This window comes from Manis javanica, chromosome 4, assembly GCF_040802235.1.
Source record: "Manis javanica isolate MJ-LG chromosome 4, MJ_LKY, whole genome shotgun sequence".
NCBI lineage: Eukaryota > Metazoa > Chordata > Mammalia > Pholidota > Manidae > Manis > Manis javanica.
The window spans coordinates 48,331,559-48,352,975 of record NC_133159.1 but is presented as its reverse complement, the minus strand read 5'-3'; the positions used below and the strand labels follow the sequence as shown (position 1 = coordinate 48,352,975).

Genomic DNA, 21,417 nt, shown 5'->3' with positions numbered 1-21,417 from the left:
GTGCTCCGACAGCCCTGACTCATGTTACTCCCCACAGGATCGCCAATACTTGGCACCAGGCCTGGCACACAGTAGGCACTAAGTTAATATTTGTTGAATGTGTGAATTAGTAACAATTCAATGCTCATTTTTCCATTCATATACCACTCTCTCTTTTTCTACATCTCCTGTCTATATCTTGTTCTTCTCTGTCAAATTATACAATTATGGAAGGACAGTATTTACTACCTTGGCTCCTCTATGTTCACAGAGAGGAGGAGTCTTTTACTCCATGTCCCAAGAAAGAACAATGGAAGATCACTGGTAGTTATTTGCTCCATGCTCCCAACAATGCCACCCCACCCCAACATCCACACATGCCCTTCCTTGTCAAAGGAGTGGCTTATATATAAGACTGGCTAAAAGTAGTGTCCTTGTAGCTCATATGAAGCCTTTGTGCAAATTAGAAAAAGGTGCCTCTTCCTGGTGAACTAAATGCAAAAGGCATCCTGCTTGGGAGAATTATAAAAAGGAGCAGAATGGACAGGATTTCACCTCTGTCATATGCCCCTTCAGCTGTGTAAACAACCAGCGCCAAGGCATGCAGTGGTCCTGGGTAAAGACCACTAGTCATGACTGGTCTCTCCTCTACTGGCCTAACAGCATCTCTGTTGTTTGTCTGCTGGGAAAACCTATTGGGCCACAGCTTAGAGATCTTTTCCAGAGGGAGTCCAGGAGTCAGGCTACCTCTGGCTTCCTCTTCCTGGTCATCAGTGTGAATGTCAATCAAGCTATGATCCTTCGTGTCACTGCGCATATATTTGCTTGGCAGACATCTCCCTACCAGTGAGTTCTGAAGACCAGATTTGGATAAAAGATGATGGAGGTGAGGGAATATTTGATTTTGTATATAAGATGCATTCTCCTATTAATTTATTAGGAATCCCAGTGCCCTGTGTAATAACATTGATAATGTATGTGGCCCTGATATCCTTCTGTTAGTAGAAACCCATAAGAGAGAAGGGGTCCAATATCACCAGATTTAGCTTTTTTAACCCCCAACATACATTCATAAGAACTTCCAAAGAGTAGGGATAGTCAAGCAAAAAGATAGCATGGACCCTTCTCTAACTTTCTAGTGCCTCCAGAGCTCAGAAATCTAAAGAGAGTTTCTTTTCTCCAGAATCTAAGAATGAGATATTCAATGTAAATGAACACTAAACTTAACTCTTGAGCTTGCTGGTAGCTATGGCAAAAAGGAACACATGACAAGTGGTACAGCTTTTCTTTTTCTGATAAACAAAACATACCTGTCCTTCAAGGGGAAATAAAAAAGTCATTCCTGGGAAGGAGGTACACAGTAACAAAAGAGAATAAGCATGCACAGTCCTCCCATTTCCAGTATTTCCTCGCTACTAACACTAGCACCATGGTGCTGAAATGTGACTTAATGAGAGATATTTCTCTCTAAAGTGCAAAGTTACTATGGTCGGGGTTCCTGTTTTCTTGACATCTCACCTGATATGCACATGCAGATGCTAAAAGGGCAGATGATCATTAAGTCCATTTGATTCTCTCTCAAATGCCAGGGACCTCAGCCCTGTCTTGGCCAAACTGAAATGGCTGTCAGACCAAGATGGAACATTCTAAAGAATGCTTGCCAAGTGGACCACTTGGGAGGCGACAGAGGGCTCTTTGGGAGATGTCTTGGTAGGGAAGAGGCAGCTATGTCCTGGGAGTGCCAGGGATGTCCTGGGGAAGCTGCAGCTTTGTAACCAGTGAGAAAGCTGGGGTAGCACAGAAGAGCTGATATCCTCGGCTGAAGGCTGAATGGTTCCATCTGTAAGAGGAAGTGGGGAGGATCCTCAGCCAAGAGGAAGGAGCGTGTTTACAGATGCGCATGTGCCTATTTTGAGTGTTTAGGTGAAACAGGGAAATGTGCAGGAAAGCTCCATAGAAGAGCTGCAACGGTAGGCACATTTTATTTATTTTGGCTATTGTGCAATGAGGGGAACTGTAGGAGAAAATGCTAATCATTAATTTTGAGTTCTGTGAAGCTGCATATGGTGGCCAAAGAGAATCAAACTGCAACTGTTAACTTCAACATCCTAGATAATAGTTATTAAATGTTTATGTAAATGTGGGATTTTTGAGCTTAGAAGAGAAGTGTAGATGAATGGAAAGATGATCAGCTTTAGTGTAAGACACCTTCATTTAAATCTTGACATTCCCCATAACTGGCTGCACGATGGTTGAGTTTTGTAACCTCTCTGAGCCTCATTTTTTCCCATTGGAATAGTACAGGCATACTTCACAGATACTGAGGGGTCAGTTCTAAGCCACTGTAATAAAGCCAATATTGATATAAAGCAAGTCAAATGAATTTTTTAGTTTCCAAGTACAAATAAATGTTACTGTCACAGTACACTATAGTCTGTTAAGTGTGCAATAGCATTACATCAAAAAAATGTACATACTTAATTAAAAACACCTTATTTCTAAAAAATGCTAACCATCATCTGAGCTCTCAGTGAGTCCTAATCTTTTTCCTGGTGGACAGTCCTGTCTTGATGTTGATGGCTGCTGACTAATCACAGTGATGGTTGCTGATGGCTGCTGTGGCTGTGGTAATTTCTGAAAATAAGACAACAGTGAAGTTTGCCATTTTGATTGACTCTTCCTTACATGAAAGATTTCTCTGCAGCATGCAGTGCTGTTTGATAGCATTTTTTTTACAATTTTTATTTATTTATTTATTTATTAAGGTATTATTGATATACACTCTTATGAAGGTTTCACATGAAAAAACAATGTGGTTATTTACTACATTCACGCATATTATTGTGTCCCCCACAAACCCCAATGCAGTCACTGCCCAACAGTACAGTAAGATGCCACAGTCACTATTTGCCTTCTCTGTGCTATACTGTCTTCCCCGTGATACCCTACACTATGTGTGCCAATCATAATACCCCTCAATCCCCTTCTCCCTCCCTCCCTAACCACCCTCCTACACTCCTCCCCTTTGGTAACTGCTAGTCCCTCCTTGGAGTCTGTGAGTCTGCTGTTTTGTTCTTTCAGTTTTGCTTCATTGTTATACTCCACAAATGAGAGAAATCACTTGGGACTTGTCTTCCTCCTCCTGGCTTATTTCACTGAGCATAATATCCTCCAGCTCCATCCATGTTGTTGCAAATGGTAGGATTTGTTTCTTTCTATGGCTGAATACTATTCCATTGTGTATATGTACCACACCTTCTTTATCCATTCATCTACTGATGGACACAGGTTCCTTTCATATCTTGGCTATTGTAAATAGTGCTGTGATAAATATAGGGGTGCACATGTCTTTCTGGATGTGAGAAGTTGTTTTCTTTGGGTAAATTCCTAGGAATAGAATTCCTGGGTCAAATGGCATTTGTATTTTTAGTTTTTTGAGGAACCTCCATATTGCTTTCCACAGTGGTTGAACTAGCTTACATTCCCACTAGTAGTGTAGGAGGGTTCCCCTTTCTCCACATCCTCGCCAGCATTTATTGTTCTTAGTCTTTTCGATACTGGCCATCCTAATTGGTGTGAGGTGATATCTCGTTGTGTTTTTAATTTGCATTTCCCTGATAATTAGCGATGTGGAACATCTTTTCATCTGCCTGTAGGCCATCTGAATTTCTTCACTGGAGAATTGTCTGTTCATATCCTCCACCCATTTTTTAATTGGGCTATTTGCTTTTTGGGTGTTGATGCGTGTGAGTTCTTTATATATTTTGGATGTTAACCCCTTGTTGGATATGTCATTTACAAATAAATTCTCCCATACTGTAGGATGCCTTTTTGTTTTGTTGATGGTGTCCTTTGCTGTACAGAAGCTTTTTAGTTTGATGTAGTCCCATGTGTTAATTTTTGCTTTTGTTTCCCTTGCTCGAGGAGATGCATTTAGAAAAAAGTCGCTCATATTTATATTCAGGAGATTTTTGCCTATGTTGTCTTCTAAGAGTTTTATGGTTTCATGACTAACATTCAGGTCTTTGATCCATTTTGAGTTTACTTTTGTGTATGGGGATAGAAAAAAATCTAGTTTCATTCTCTTGCACATAGCTGTCCAGTTTTGCAAACACCAGTTGTTAAAGAAGCTGTCATTTCCCCATTATACGTCTATGGCTCCTTTATCGTATATTAATTGACCATATATGCTTGGGTTAATATCTGAACTGCCTATTCTGTTCCATTGGTCTATGGGTCTGTTCTTGTACCAGTACCAAATTGTCTTGATTACTGTGGCTTTGCAGTAGAGCTTGAAGTCAGGGAGCATAATCCGCCCAGCTTTATTCTTCCTTCTCAGGATTGCTTTGACTATTCGGGTCTTTTGTGGTTCCATATGAATTTTAGAATGATTTTCTCTAGTTCATTGAAGAATGCTTTGGTATTTTAATAGGAATTGCACTGAATCTGTAAATTGCTTTAGGCAGGATGGCCATTTTGACAATATTAATTCTTCCTATCCATGAGCATGGGACGTCTTTCCATTTATTGGTATCTTCTTTAATTTCTCTCATGAGTATCTTATAGTTTTTAGGGTCTTATACCTCCTTGGTTAGGTTTATTCCTAGGTATTTTATTCTTTTTGATGCAATTGTGAATGGAATTGTTTTTCTGATTTCTCTTTCTGCTAGTTCATCATTAGTGTATAGTAATGCAACAGATTTCTGTGTATTAATTTTGTATCCTGTGGCATTGCTGAATTCAGATATTAGATCTAGTAGTTTTGGAGTGGATTCTTTAAGGTTTTTTATATACAATATCATGTCATCTGCAAACAATGACAGTTTAACTTCTTCTTTACCAAGCTGGATTCCTTTTATTTCTTTGTGCTGTCTGATTGCGGTGGTGCAGACCGCCAGAACTATTTTGAATAAAAGTGGAGAGAGTGACATATGTAGAGTGTAAGAACAAAAGAAAACTGAAGGAACAAAACAACAGCAGAATCACAGAACCCAAGAATGGACTACCAGTTACCAAAGGGAAAGGGACTGGGGAGGATGGGTGGGAAGCGAGGGATATGGGCAGGGAAAAAGAAAGGGGGCATTACGATTAGCATGTATAGTACGTGGGGGGCACAGGGAGGGCTGTGCAACACAGAGAAGACAAGTAGTGATTTTACAGCATCTTACTATGCTGAGGGACAGTGACTGTGAAGGGGTATGTGGTGGGGGGGCCTTGGTGAAGGGGGGGAGCCTAGTAAACATAATGTTGTTCATGTAATTGTAGATTAATGATACCAAAAAAAATAATGCAAAAGAAATTTATATGTAATGTATAATTACATATATAATGTATGTCTAATATATAATACATATAAAAATCACATATATGTTCTCTTAAAAAAAAAAGTGGAGAGAGTGGGCATCCTTGTCTTGTTCCTGATCTTAAAGGAAAGGTTTTCAGCTTCTCGCTGTTAAGTATGATGTTGGCGGTGGGTTTGTCATATATGGCCTTTATTATGTTGAGGTACTTGCCCTCTATACCCATTTTGTTGAGAGTTTTTATCATGAATGGATGTTGAATTTTGCCAAATGCTTTTTCAGCATCTATGGAGATGATCATGTGGTTTTTGTTCTTTTTGTTGTGGTGGTGGATGATATTGATGGATTTTCGAATGTTGTACCATCCCTGCATCTCTGGAATAAATCCTACTTGATCATGATGGATGATCTTTTTGATGTATTTCTGAATTCGGTTTGCTAATATTTTGTTGAGTGTTTTTGCATCTATGTTCATCAGGGATATTGGTCTGTAATTTTCTTTTTTTGTGGTGTCTTTTCCTGGTTTTGGTATTAGAGTGATGCTGGCCTCATAGAATGAGTTTGGAAGTATTTCCTCCTCTTTTTTTTTTGAAAAACTTTAAGGAGAGTGGGTATTAGGTATTCACTAAATGTTTGATAAACTTCATCAGTGAACCCCTCTGGTACAGTGATTTTGTGCTTAGGTAGTTTTGATTACCAATTCAATTTCATTGCTAGTAATTGGTCAGTTCAGATTTTCTGTTTCTTTCTGGGTCAGCTTTGGAAGGTTTTATTTATCTAGAAAGTTGTCCATTTCTTCTAGGTTATCCAGTTTTTTATCATATCATTTTTCATAGTATTCTCTAATAATTCTTTGTATTTCTGTGGTGTCTGTAGTGATTTTTTCTTTCTCTTTTGTGATTCTGTTTATGTGTACAGACTCTCTTTTTTTCTTGATAAGTCTGGCTAAGGGTTTATCTGTATTGTTAATTTTCTCAAACAACCAGCTCCTGCTTTCATTGATTCTTTCTTGTGTCTTATTTATTTCTGCCCCAATCTTTATTATGTCCCTCCTTCTACTGATGTTGGGCCTCATTTGTTCTTCTTTTTCTAGTTTCTTTAATTGTGAGTTTAGCCTGTTCATATGGGATTGTTCTTCTTTCCTGAGGTAGGCCTGTATTGCAATATACTTCCCTTTTTAGCACAGCCTTCACTCCATCCCACAGATTTTTGTGTTGTTGAATTATTGTTGTCATTTGTCTCCATATATTGCTTGATCTAGGTTTTTATTTGGTCATTGGTCCATTGGTTATTTAGGAGCATGTTGTTAAGCCTCCATGTGTTTGTGGGATTTTTTGTTTTCTTTGCATAATTTTTTTCTAGTTTCATACCTTCATGGTCTGAGAAGCTGGTTGGTACAATTTTAATCTTTTTGAATTTACTGAGGCTCTTTTCATGGCCTAGTATATGATCTAGCCTTGAAAATGTTCCATGTGCACTTGAGAGGAATGTGTATCCTTCTGCTTTTGGGTGGAGTATTCTGTAGATGTCTGTTAAGTCCATCTCTTCTACTGTGTTGTTCAGTGCCTCCGTGTCCTTACTTATTTTCTGTCTGGCTGATCTGTCCTTCAGAGTGAGTGGAGTGGTGAAGTCTCCTAGAATGAATGCATTGCATTGTATTTCCCCTTTTAATTCAGTATTTGTTTCACATATGTAGGTGCTCCTGTGTTGGGTGCATAGATATTTATAATGGTTATATCCTCTTGTTGTACTGACCCATTTATCATTATGTAATGTCCTTCTTTGTCTCTTGTGACTTTTTTTGTTTTAAAGTCTATTTTGTCTGATACAAGTACTGCAACACCTGCTTTTTTCTCCCTATTAGTTGCATGAAATATCTTTTCCATCCCTTCATTTTAGTCTGTGTATGTCTTTGGGTTTGAAGTGAGTCTCTCCTAGGCATCATATAGTTGGGTCTTGTTTTTTTATCCATTCAGTGACTCTGTCTTTTGATTGGTACATTCAGACCATTTACATTTAGGGTGATTATTGATAGGTATGTACTTACTGCCACTGCAGGCTTTAGATGCATGGTTACCAAAGGTTAAAGGGTAACTTTCTTACTAACAAGTCTAACTTAACTCACTTAGTATGCTATTACAAACACAATCTAAAGGTTTTTTTTTCTCTCCTTTTCTTCCTCCTCCATTCTTTATATATTAGGTATCATATTCTGTACTCTAGACCTTGACTGACTTGGGGGTAGTTGATTTAATTTTGCATTTGCTTAGTAATTAACTGTTCTACTTTCTTTACTTTGGTTTTATTACCTCTGGTGCCAGCTATTTAACCTTAGGAACACTTCCATCTAAAGCAGTCCCTCCAAAATAAACTGTAGAGATGATTTGTGGGAGGTAGATTCTTTCAGCTTTTCCTTATCTGAAAATTATTTAATCACTCCTTAAAATTTAAATGATAATTTTGCCAGATAGAGTGTTCTTGGTTTGAAGCCCTTCTGCTTCATTGCATTAAATATAATCATGCCACTCCTTTCTGGCCTGTAAGTTTTCTGCTAAGAAGTATGATGACAGCCTGATGAGTTTTCCTTTGTTTGTGGTCATTTTTTCTCTCTCTGGCTGCTTTTAATAGTCTGCCCTTATCTTTGATCTTTGCCAATTAAATTATTATATGTCTTGGTGTTGTCCTCTTTGGGTCTCTTTTGTTGGGAGATCTGTGTACCACCATGGCCTGAGAGACTATCTCCTTCCCTAGACTGGGGAATTTTTCAGCAATTACTTCCTCAAAGACACTTTCTATCCTTTTTCTCTCTCTTCTTCTTCAGGTACCCCTATAATACAAGTATTGTTCTATTTGGATTGGTCACACAGTTCTTTAGTATTCTTTCACTCCTAGAGATCCTTTTTTCTCTCTGTGCCTCTGCTTCTTTGTATTCTTCTTCTCTAATTTCTATTTCATTTATCGTCTCCTCCACTGTATATAATCTGATTTTAAAACCCTCCATTGTGTCCCTCAATGATTGGATCTCTGTCCTACATTGTTCCTGAGTTCTTGAATATTTTTCTGTACCTCCAAGAGCATGTTTATTATTTTTATTTTGAAATTTCTTTTAGGAAGATTGGTTAGTTCCATCTCACTTGACCCTTTTTCTGGTGTTTTTGAGATTTTGCTTTGAACCAGGTTTCTCTGACATTTCATATTTGTATGTGGCACCCTCTAATGCCCAGAAACTTGACTCTTGGAGCTGCTCAGCTCCTGGAGAGATGTCACAGGTTGCAGGGGAGTGGTGCTGGTGCCTGGGGGGAGGAAAGAACTGTTTCCTGCTTCCTGGCTGCTATGCCTGTCTCCACTGCCAGAACCAGTGGGCCAAACACACAGGTGTAAGCCTCTGTGGTTTGTGTTTGTAGCTGCCGTAGGAAGGGATCTGGCTAACCTGATGCCAGGGCAGGGTTTGTTGGTTTGCGAGCCAGATGCGGGCTGGCCGGGAGGAAGGCACAGCAGGCGGCATATCACAGTGGGGGGCCTTGGAGCTGCATAGTCAGCCAGGGGGATGGAGTGCCTGAAGACTGTTAAAGTTCCCAACCTGCTGGGCAGAGTGCACCCAGACAATTTTGTCTACCAGTCCTTTCTCCTGAGCAGTAAGCTCTGTGCTATCCTTGTCCCTTTAGCAGCCCTATTGCTGTTAGGAAGTCTCTGAGATTGCCCACCCAGATGAGCTGGATATGGATCTCTGTTTTCCACAAGCAGCTGGAATCTCAGTCTCTCCAGGTATTTCGCCTGTCTTAGCTTTCCAACCCAACTAATCATCAGAGCACTATGCAATGTAGGTTCATGCTCCCAGAGCAGATATCCAGGGCTAGGTGTTCAGCAGTCCCAGGCCTCCACTCCCTCCCTGCTCTGTTTCTCTTTCTCCCACCTGTGAGCTGGGGTGGGTGAATGGCTTGGGTTCCGCCGGGCCATGGCTTTGGTACATTACCGTGTTCCATGAGCTTTGTTCTTTTCTCCAAGTGTATGCAGTCTGGCACCAACTTCTTTTCTGCTGCTCTTTCAGGATTAGCTGTATTAATTATATTCTCATATTATAAATGATTTTAGGAGGAGGTCTCTGTCTCACCTCTCATGCTGCCATCTTTAATCCAGTCTCCAATAAAGGTCTCTGTTTGATAGCATTTTAAGCAGGGTAGACCTTTCAAAATTGAAGTCAATCCTCTCAAATCCTCAGCTCCAGCTTTATCAGTTAAGATTATGTAATATTCTAAATCCTTTATTGTCATTTCAACAATTTCATAGCGTCATCACCAGAAGTAAATTCCATCTTAACAAACCACTTTCTTTGCTCATCCCTAAAAATCAACCGCTCATCGATTTAGGTTTGATCATGAGATTGCTGCAGTTCTGTCATATCTTTAGGCTGTACTTCTAATTCTAGTTTTCTTGCTATTTCCATCACATCTGTACTTACTTCCTCCACTGGCATCCTGAATCCCTCAGTTACCCGTGAAGGTTGGAATAAACTTCTTCCAAACTCCTGTGAATGTTGATATTTTGGCCTCTTTCCATGAATCATGAATATTCTTAATGGCATCGAGAAGGGAGAACCCTTTCCAGGAGGTTGTCAATTTACTTTGCCCAGACCCATCAGAGGAATCACACTCTGTAGCAGCTGTAGCCTCATGAAATGTATTTCTTCAATAATGAGACTTGAAAATTAAAATTATTCCTTGATCCCTGGGATGCAGAATGGATGTTGTACTTGCAGGAACTAGTCTCCTTGTACATCTCCAGCAGAGCTCTTGTGTGACCAAGTACATTGGCAATGAACAGTAATATTTTGAAAGGAATCTTTTTTTCTGAGCAGTAGGTCTCAAAAGTGGGCTTAAAATACTCAGTAAACCATGTTGTAAACAGATGTGCTGTCATCTAGGCTTTGTTGTTCCATGTATAAAACACAGGCAGAGTAGATTTAGCATAATTTTTAAGAGATCTAGGATTTTTGTAATGGTTAATGAGCATTAGCTTTAACTAAAAGCCACCAGCAGCATTAGCCCCTAACAAGACAATCAGCCTGCCTTGAGGATTTGAAGCCAGGTATTGACTTCTCTCTAGCTATGAAAGTCCTACACGTTATCTTCTTCCAATAGAAGGCTGTTTCACCTACATTAAAAATCTGTTGGTTAGTGTACCCACCTTCATGAATGATCTTAACTCTGTCTTCTGGATCACTTGCAACAGCTTCTATATCAGTACTTGCTGCTTCCCCTTGTGCTTTCATGTTGTAGCTTCTTTCCTTACACCTCATGCACTAAACTCTGCTATCTTCAAACTTCTGATGCTTTCTCACCTCTCTCAGTCTTCTTACAATTGAAGGGAGTTAGGTCCTTGCTCTGGATTAGGCTTTGGTTTAGGAGTGTTGTGCCTGGTTGGATCTTCTCTCCAGACCACCAAAATGTTCTCCATAGTGGCAGTAAGCTGTTTCACTTTCTTGTCATTCATGTGTTACCTGGTGTAGCACTTTTAATTTTCTTCAAGAACTTTTCCTTTGCATGCACAACTTGGGCTAACTCTTTGGCACAGAAGAGGCCTAGCTTTTGGCTTATGTTGGAAGCACATGCTTCCTCACTTGGTAAAGTGAAAGACATGTGACTCTTCTTTTCACCTGAACACTTAGAGGCCATTGTAGGGCTATTAAATGGACTAGTTTCGATACTGTTGTATGCCAGGGACGAGAGAGGCCCAGGGAGAGGGAGAGACAGGGGGGATGGCCGGTTGATGGAGTAGTCAGAACACCTATAATGTGCATCAATTAAATTCACTGTCTTGTATAGGCACAGTTCATGGGGCCTCAAAACAATCACAATAATAACATCAAAGATGACAGATTACCATAAAAAATAGCATAAATGAAGACTGTAAAATACTGGGAGAGTCATCAAAATGTGACACAGGGTCACCAAGTGAGCAGTGCTGTTAGAAAAATATTGTTGATAGACTTGCATGATGCAGGGCTAGCACACACCTTCAATTTGTACAAAATGCAGTATCTGCAAAGTGCAATAAAGCAAAGCACAATAAAACAAGATATGCCTGTACCTCAAAGCATTCGTGTGAAAATTAAACATCATCTGCAGAATGTCTTAGTTTTTCAGCACACTATACTTTGTCTACAAGAGCCAGCACTTGTGCTCACAACTATAAATGCTCACTTTCTTTCCCTTTCTTTTAATAAATGATCCTTCTCTTTCTCTTGTTATGCATGAAGGGCCCAATCTCATTCATTAATTGGAATGCAGCAATAAAGCATCTCCTTCAACAGGCTATGGTTGCCAGCAGGGTATTAATGAGAGGTACTGAAGATTAGTGGCTGAACAGTGTGGGGGAGGCAGGGCAGAATGTACGCTGAGCCCATCAGCATCCCAATCATAATGTGAAAGGTATGGACATCTATGAGGGTGGAGAAGTAGTGCTCCCCTGGTGAGTGCCCAGGGACAGGACAGTGGGGACTCACTTGCAACGACTCTTTGGTGAAGCCTTAGTTCTCACCACACTACACACTTCCATTCACTCTGTGACTAGGAAAGACAGATGGACCTTACCCTGGACCTCACCTTAAATCCTGCTGCTACTTAGTAGCTATGAGAAGTTGGGTACATCTCTTAGCCCTTTTCCAGAATCCTAGCTCAATGCAGATTTCCTGAGATCCAACTCCAGCTTTGCTGGACCTTTAGTGTGAGCCCAGCAATCTTCATTTTCAGCAAGGTCCTATTGCGTTTCTTAAGATTATAAAAGACAAGAAAACAGGATTTCTAGTCCTGAGGTTTTTATGGGGTCATTAGAGCTCAATGAGGTATCCAAGGCTCAGGAGAATTCGTTGAAAGCTTTCAAAACACAAAGGAACAAACAGGAGAAAGACTGTGTTTGCTCAGTCAATAATGAAGGTGAAGCTGATGGAAAAGCAGTAAGGAAATCAGGAAGATTAGAGAAACAGTCATTGAAAACCTCTGGAGAAAAGATAAAGATTAGAGAACAGGTCTGGGATAATTGCAGCCTGAAAGCAAAATGGGCCTAATCTCCCTGATAATATTTAGCCATTACACTTGCCCTGTGCTTGCTTTGAGAGCTGTTGGATCAGTACTCATCCTCTCCAGCAGTGGGGCAGCCTATGGCTGTATGTGAGAAATCACAGCTCTTCAAAGAACTAGAAAGTAACTTTCCATCCTGGGCAATGTGGTACTTAAAGTGAAGCAGAGAGAACATATTTCAACCAATAGTGAATACGGTGTACTCTCATTGCCTGAAGTTTCCCTGTGGTATTTTACTTCTTGAGTAGGTATTTCAGGAAAAGAACAAAAAAAAGACACCAGCAAAACAAGAAGGTCATATTTGAGAACAGAAACTGGTCCTTTATATAAGGAGGAAAGGGCTCTGGCAAAATTCCATCCCCAGTAGCTATTTCATAAGGTACACCAAATTTGAGTTTCCTGTTGTGTTAAGGAAATTAAAGCCAAGAACTTAAGTAGAGAAGACACCAATTTCTAGACCCATGAGAAACATGGTTCCTGGGATGGAACAAGTGATTGCTCAGCTTTTCTGGCTGGTTGGTTGTGACTGAAGACCTCCAAGGCTGGGGAGTCCAGTTGGTCCTGGGGCTAAGGTGGATGGCTCAGGACTGGTGGCTCAGGATTCAAAGGTCACATGAATGATCCTGCTGGTCTTCTTAAAATGTGTACATAAAGGCCACTAAACAGGAGCTACAGACTCAAAAGCATTCATTTTTGTGTGTCCTCTATGGGACAGTCTCCCCATTTGACTGACGATGACCCTGTGAGACAGCCTGCACCATTCTTGCCTGCGGGTGATCCGGTTGACCTCATAGAGCTAACCTCAGAGGTCACACAACCGGTACATTTTCAGGCCAGGATACGAATAACAGGTCTGACTTGCAGCCCAGGGCTCTCCTTACTGTGTCACAGTGGTAACGACTATCTAGCCAGTCATTCAAAATACAAACAAACACACAAAAAAATATCTAAAGCATGGAACCATTCCTTGTGGTGAGTATTTAGCTTCCTCTATCTTTCTGTATGACTGTGTCACATTTCTTTAAAAGTAAGCAGTTTCATTCTGTTTCATTTGGAAGGAACCTAGCATCACCAGTGTTAAATACTTTGACACTGTCACTGCCACCTAAGCTTCTGCTTCTTTTAGACATCCTATGCACACCTCTCTGTGCCTCAATCATCAAGGGGAAAGGAGAAATGCTCACATAGAAGCTTACTTGGTCCAGGCATACTATTAAGTAGTACACCTGCTAACACCTCCCTCTTTTTAGCCCCAAGGTATAGGTCAATACTGTGTTACCAAAGGAGAAATGAAACAGCTAGGCACATGGCAGGAAGCCAACTACTACCAGAACAAAGGAAATGATTCTCCTAAGTATAATGGAGAGATTCCTGCATTATGCCGTGTTCCCACGTATGTGGGTAGGCACCTAAAGTGGAAGGGTTTAGGGCCAGGTCAAACCAGAGTGGAAACTAGTTTTGAAATCTGAGTCACGATGGGAAGGAAACTAGGACAATTTCTGAGAAGAAACAGGATCAGAGCTTCTGTCCACGGACCAGCGGAAGGACAAAAATGGGAGAACGAGTGAGAGACTTGTTGGCAGGACAAGGAGCAGCACTAGGCTGAGGAGTACAGTTCAGCATGAAACCATGCACGATGTGGCTGCTGGGGCTCCTTTTTTATAAGTGCTTCATGCATTTTGCCAAGTCTGGAGATGTGACTTAAGGCAGCCTCACAGGGGTGTGCATCTTATAAGTCAGCACTCACGTTTCTGCTTCTGCTCTGCCATTTCTTGGCACGGTGACCTTGGACAGGTCACTGTTCATTCCTTCCTTGACAAGTGAAGATGGAAATAACTGCTTCACCACAGGTAATTATTTGGTGCCCATCTTTGACCTAGGCACCTCTGACAGTAAAAAAACAAGCAAGCCATAGTCCCTACCCTCAAAATGCTTTTCTAGTAAGTGTAAAATATATGCTGCATCTTATGAGAGCTTGGATCTTATTTTCTTCAGTAAAAATTGTGTTTTCTATTGCCTTCAATTCAGGTTTTAATTCTGCTATTGTATTTTTTAGTTATCATTTCCCCCTCTAATTCCATTGCCTTTTCATTCAACTCATTTTGTCCTGGTAGGTTTCTGCCCTATTTCATAAATAGATGTGTATTAAAAACCCCACTGAATACGTCAAGGAGTTTTTAATATTCTCTTTTGATTTCAGTAGCAAGTAATTTTTAAGGAGGCCTCTCTCTAAATGTTCAAATGGTACTTCTTTTTCTTTGTATGCACATGTTTTTCCAAATGGACTCACTTTGTTACTTTTTAATTCACTCTAACTAGAAAGCTATACATACATATTCAGTGTTTCCCAGCATCCAGGACACATGATGTACTCTCAGCCCTGCTCACTGTGACTTGGACTTGCCTCTTCAGCTCTAAAGCTACTTGCCAGTTCCCAGAGTCCAGCAGGTTTTATTTTGTGTAGCTCTTTTGTCCTAAGGGGGGTCACCACTGCCCAGTTTTTAATCACAGAACAGACAGTAGACATGCAAAACTACATCTTTCCTCCAAATCCACAGCTTCTCCTATCGCTGCCCTGTTAACACTTTTCCTAAGGACCCTCAGAATGTGGGGCATCACTATTCATCCTAAGTCAGACTTCCTGTCCAAGTGGTTTCTTGGGCTGGCAGTTTTCTAATGGATTGAACTGAAAGGAAAGATAAGGCCTGGGTTATGGAGTTCTGGGAAATTAAACTCACTGGCTGCTTCCAAAAAAACAAAACAAAAAAACCTAACCATAAGCAGTAGAGTGAGGGATGACTGTCCTGCTTTTAGGCTTAAAGGGACCTTGCATTTTTAAGCTAGGAAAAAGAAGGTGGAGAGGTCCAAACTCTTGCGAGGCTGGAGGTTTACTTTGTTACTATATCACAGATTACATTTATCAAGCAAGTTACATGTAGTCTTTTAGATTCTAGAAAATCTTTTCAGATACTCTCTGAGAATGTCAATTTTAGTTTTCCTGGTTGAATGACATCTTAATTTTCAAAGTCAGCATGAGTTTATTGTTTTTGTTTTTTATATGTGTGTTCAAATGAAGCAGAGAAAGGCTAAATCAGGGCTAAATGCCACCTGAAAAACTCAAGTCAGACATTTACTGAGCACCTCCCCTGGCATGCACAGATATCTACATATGGGGGTCACACTGTGTAAGGATTGTGTGCACACACATAATCACATGTGTGCAATGTGTGCAAGTTCACTTTTCTGTGAACTTGGGACAGCTATAGTTTCTTTCTTCTTTGTGTTCATAGTAGCTGATCAATAGCATTTATTGAATGAGTGTCTCACAGAGGTAAGAGACAAGAGGCCACCAAGGAGAGAGTAAAGACTGGGAGAAGGTAATGTGGCTGAGGCAGAAGGAGTACAGAGGGCTCAGCAGTTTTCTGAGAAAACACTTTTTTTAAATTACCCAGATAAAATGCTAAATGCAAACTCATTGGTTAGACAATGATATCAGGAGACAAAATTGTAGGAATTACATGCCACGCTCCCCTCCCATCTAGAACACTGCACATACTGTGATTTGCCAGGTCCCAAACTCTCTTCCTTCACTCAGTGTGAACGTCACCACCTCTCCTGACCACTGAGACCAGGCGGAGCAATCACTTCCCATGCATCTAGGGAGCCCAGGAGAGTGACTGGGGTCTGGGGGTTGGCCCAGCATCCCCATTGTCTGTTTGTATATTCTATTTGCCCCCAAAGACAGTAATACTCCTGAGGGCCAGAATTATTTCTAGTTACTCTTATATCTCCCACCAACTATAACAGGGCCTGAATTTGTTAACATAATTGATTAACAAATGTGCTTGTAATTATGATAAACTGGGAGCCTCTTACTTTAATTTTCCTGGACATTAATATTGTCATACTTACATGGATAGTAAGAGCAGCAACTAACCCATTTAATATGAGCAAATTGTTCATATGTATATATTTTCTAAAGCAAGACATTATCTATTATCTCCATACTGACTATAAATTATCAGTAAGTACATATCAAGCACTTAGTATACGCCCAGAAAAATGTTTCAGGAGCCAAAAGAAGAAATCATATATGATTCTTGTCCTATGGGGAGTATCTTCATTCTAGTTACTGTGATTCTAGTTACTGTGTTTACATTTTATCAAACACTTTCCTTCCCTCCCTTGAAACATGCTCCATGAATATAGGTATTGTACCACCTACTGTATATCTACAGCAGTGCTTGGCACATAGTAGTGTTGAATAAATGTAAACTGAATTGTTGGTGACAGAGTTATTGCAGGTTCTGACAAAAGGATAACATGATAACAGAAGGATTTCAGGGTAAATGTTTTGATATTACCCAAAATTGGACAGAGGGACAGAAATACTATGAGGAGTTGATAGCCCTGAATTTCCTCCCTTGTGTCTTATCTAGGTCACCTTCTCCTTTCAGTACTGTGATGTAATTCATGGAGTGACAGTGCTCCCAAAGTAAGCCTAACCCAAGGGCAGTTAGGAGGGGAGATAATTGCTAAGAAATATCAGGTGACATATGAGGATTGTTCATAAAACAATAAAACTTTTTTAAAAAGTAAACATACCAGGATTTTTCGATATAATTGGGCAGATATACCAGTGCAAGAAGTCTTCTTTGGTGAGTACATACTTATTCACACTTAAAACGAGACAGGCATCCTTCAAACACTCCACTGGCTCCTTGGGAATTACATTCCACATTTGGTCTACCTCTACAAGAAATCTGTATAACTGTAATTCTTAGGTCCTCAGATGTGAGGCTTGGTTTTAAGAAACAGACAAAAGCCACTGGTTGCCATATCTCCTGCCACACTGGATATGACAGATGTTGGTGAGGGGAGGACTCCAAATCCAAGGTCAGGCACTCCAGAGCCATCATTTTACTGTATAACCCTGCTTTGTTTTGGGGTCATTTTATAAACTGGTCATGCTTCTTACCACATCTTTAACATTTGAAGCGTCTACTAATATTTGGCTTCAGATATTTGTCTCTAATTAAGAAACTCATTTTTGTGCCCATACAAAATGTGTTCTTCCCCAAACCTCCGTTTGTACCCAGAGAGTCACGTATCTGAAAGTATGGCTTTCTAGCTACAGTTTGAGGCCACATGGCCCTCTCTGGATATTCCTCTTCTGTTTCCATAGGCCAGGTAAGGAGCCCAAGCTCCCTGAACACACTTCATGGACTCCAGACAGACAAAACTTTTGCTATGTTCAATTTTCTTTTCTTTTTACTGTGACCCCCTTTTATTAGTAGACATATTGATTATGTCAACTGGGTAATGAAAATAGGGATCACGTATTGACATCATACAAATATTTCAAACAATCCCAATACAACTATACACAAAGTCATAGACTTTTGAGTCTTGAAGGTCTTCAAGCCGGCAGGCCTGTTCTACGGTCAGGCGGGGTAAACCTACATTGTTTACAACCTCTGTTCTGAACCCCCTGCCTTCATTTACTTCATACTCTGCTTCTCAACTTATTGACATCTTCCTGGATTTAGAATTTATGGATTATTTTTTTATTTTTGGGGTCTTGAAACTGAAACTTAGTTCTGTTTCTCTAGCTTTAACATGCTTCATCCATCCTTAAACAACATTCTCAATGGCTATGCTACTCTCAGCCACCTAATTGTGCCTGGCCACCAAGAAGTTCTGTTAGTTCAGGTGGTTATGAGCTCTCCCATCAAGTACATCCTTGCTCCTCCAAGAGGGCCCAGAATCTCTGCACTGAAGTGACTCTAAAGGTCAGTAGGAGCTGAATTTATCTACCAAGATAACTTTCTAATTTTATTTTACTTTTGCCAAAGTTTAACCAGAAATCCTTATAATGTTAGCATGCACTCTGGACAGCTCTCACTTAGAACCTAGGAAGATGTGTGGCTGTGGTAAGGAAGATCATGGGTGGTAATATTTACTATTTATTTATCAGGTGGCCTGGGATGGAGATAGAAAACATGGCTGTAAAAACTGATATAAATACAAAAATTACACAGGCAGAGGTTCATGACTTCCAGCCACTCTACAGGACAAAGAGGCAGCAGTAGGTAAATGTAAGAAATATTCTGCTTTTAACGCTCTTAAGATTGGCTCAGAAACAATGAGAACTTTCAGCAGATCATCCTGGGGAGCAAGAAGTGCCTTCACAACAGCAATGCATCTGCAGGAAGCCAGCGAGCTGTTGGCCTGTTTTGTTTATTTTTCTTCGTTCCCTTTCTCCTCACTTTGTTTCTTCCAGACTTTGCAGTCCTGTGACCTACCTTCACCTTCATGCAAGGACTGGCTGTTACTTACCATACCCTTTAGTGTCGGATCGGCTAAGGGAGACCGGTTGCCATGGAAATCTGGCCAAACATGTAAATCAACAGTTAGGAAACCCACAGGCTGAGCCTTCTTAATCAGATCCAGGTGACTGTTCAAATATGCATATACACTTTGGCATCTGGAAGAGAAGTGAATTTTTGTTTTTAAAAGGGGGGTAGGGTCAGGGAGCAAATTGTTCTGCAGAAAGAAACCATTTGTACTTCCATATAGATCCAAAAAGTAAGCAGAGTCCCAAAACCTTCAGCAAAGAAATTACCCCAAAGCAATAAAAAACAGCATGCTGTCCTCTCAAATTATACTGTACGGTCACCAAGAATAGGTGGCATGTCCTAGTGGAAACATTTGGAATCTGAAGATAAGATCCAAGAGTGGCTTTATCTCTAGTAGGTGTGTATCCATGAGAGAGTTATTCAAACTTTCTGAACCACTTTCTTTGCATCTGTAAAAACAGAGATCATAACCCCTGTCCAACTTACCTCATAGGGTTATTCTGAAGATCAAAGGAGGCTGTATATGTGAAGATACAGTATTTGGTAAACTGTACAACACTGCACATATGTAAAGGATTTTTAAAAATCAGTATTCTTAATTATAATAATAATGATGAGATAATGGATACAAATATAAGTTCCTGGACTCAGGATAGAAGTTGGCTGAGGGAAGCAAGAGAATGGAGCGAATGCAGTTAGGAGACGTGACTTCCAACCTAAACATGCCAGATGGTATATAATAACACCTGCCTCACTGGGTCCAATCTCACTGCATGGCACAAAGGTTAAAGCTGGTTTCCTTTCCCTCTTTAAAGGTGCTCCCTTCTCAAAATCCTAACCAATAATTCCAGAAGAAAGTGGGTTTGTCAGAGGTTGGCGTCCAGAACACTTCCCGCTGGTATCCTCAGAATGACAGCTTTACGGGTTAAATACATGACTTGAATAATGGAAAAAAACCCAAAAACTATAGTAAATCATTGCCCAAAGGAGGTTAATATCTAAGATACTTAGGATGATATTTATTGTTCACATTTTAAAAATGTTTTAGGAGTACAGCTCAGAGATTTCTAGTTCCAGTTTTCTGGCACTGTGGGCACATATTCCCAGGGATCCCACAGAGTTCCTGAAAGTTTTCTAAATTAAGCTTAAAGGAAGAAACAGATAAGGAGAACAGTGGCTTTCAAAGTCTTTCACTGAGTAACACTTTTATGTGGAATTCCAATGTAGAAAAGATAGAAAAGCAGAAATGCTCTATGTAAAAATACTCCAGTGATGGGCTGTAAGGGGGCGGGTGTGTGTGTGACGTCTGTTGGGTGGAGGTTCGGCCAGCCCTCCCTGCAAGGCAATTTCTTCATTTCCTGGTGTGACACCTCATTTCCATCTGACAAAACATTGCCTTAGGTCGCTCAGGGCGGACAGCGATGTTGCTGGGCCAGGAATCCCGCCCCGAGTGTGGTCAGGCCTTCAACACAGCTCAATGAGCCAAGAAGTGCTAACACCCCTTTCAGGACGTGACACTCAAAGTGGTGAAACACATGACTGAGTCCAAATTTAAGCCTGTTTCTATGTGATTCTCAAGCCATGTGCTTTCTGGATCCTAGGTCAGAAATGACTTGTCAAACCCCCATATTCAAACTCTGTTTTAGCGTGATTTTACATAGTGTTAGGAAAGGATCCTACACAGCCTCTTTGGAAAGAAAGGCCAGAACCATATATGTAAGTAGAATGTGATCACATCCTGGCTTTCTATTTCTCAGATAGCCCTGCTCCTAGTCTAGCAGGAACCAACAAAAACCATGAGAACATCCTCTCTAGACAGAAGTCAAGAGTCTGTACTATTCTAGTAACATTCCACTTCAGAACAGCATCACTGCACTTAGAGTAAAGCAATTTTTTTTAAAAAAGAAGTACATGTCTATAAATCTTTTAATTTGCCTCTCAAGGAATCTCAGAGCAGGGCATTTGGTTTCAGACATCTGGGTCAATAAGAACCTATAGGCCTAATTACTATTGATTTGTCATTGTCTCATTTATTGTGGGTCTTTGCAAACAGTGAGATTCATTTAGCGTCCACATATACGGTCACTCATGCACTAATGAGATCCCTGGGGAATGGGGCATATGCTTACCCCTTTGGCTCCTAACCTCCTTGCAGCTGTATGTCTATTCTTTGAATGCAGCCATTCTCCTGCATGTTTTTTCAATTATACCTTACCATGTGTGCTATCTGCATATATCACTCAAAATGAAATGCACTTGGAAAACATTAAAATAACAAATGCACATCATTATTCACATAATTTTAACCTTGCATGATACTTTTTTTGGTCCTGACTTTGTTTCATTTTGTGTTTTATCAATTCCTTCCCAAATGGCCATCTGCCCTCCTCTGCTCGAGAATCACATATTAACTGTTCCAAGTGGATCATTCTCTCCCACTCATGAACTTCAGGCTCATATATCCTCTCTCAGAGGGAGAAATTCTTGCTGTCCTTGTCCCATTGGGTATGATGAAGAAAATATAGTTTCAACAGTCACAACGTGACTTCACCATGTACCAGCTGGGTGTTCAGGAATGCTAACCCTCTCCAGGCCTAGCTCCTTTTTTTGCCATCAGGTCTAATACTTTTACCTTATTGACTGCTACCAGGACTAAATATACAGTCCTGAGCACTGTAAACTGATGGGGATTGATGAATAGTT

General features: G+C 40.4%; 1 protein-coding gene across 9 annotated transcripts in view; it reads right to left on the bottom strand.

Moving 5' to 3' along the window:
• Positions 1-21,417, bottom strand: part of FGGY (FGGY carbohydrate kinase domain containing) — a 409,199-nt gene that overhangs the window by 85,777 nt on the left and 302,005 nt on the right. For all 9 annotated transcript variants that reach the window (XM_073234008.1, XM_073234011.1, XM_073234012.1 and 6 more), the window contains one exon: positions 18,695-18,842. In XM_073234008.1, the coding sequence (XP_073090109.1) occupies positions 18,695-18,842 (148 nt within the window). The remainder of the gene's footprint in view (positions 1-18,694; positions 18,843-21,417) is intronic.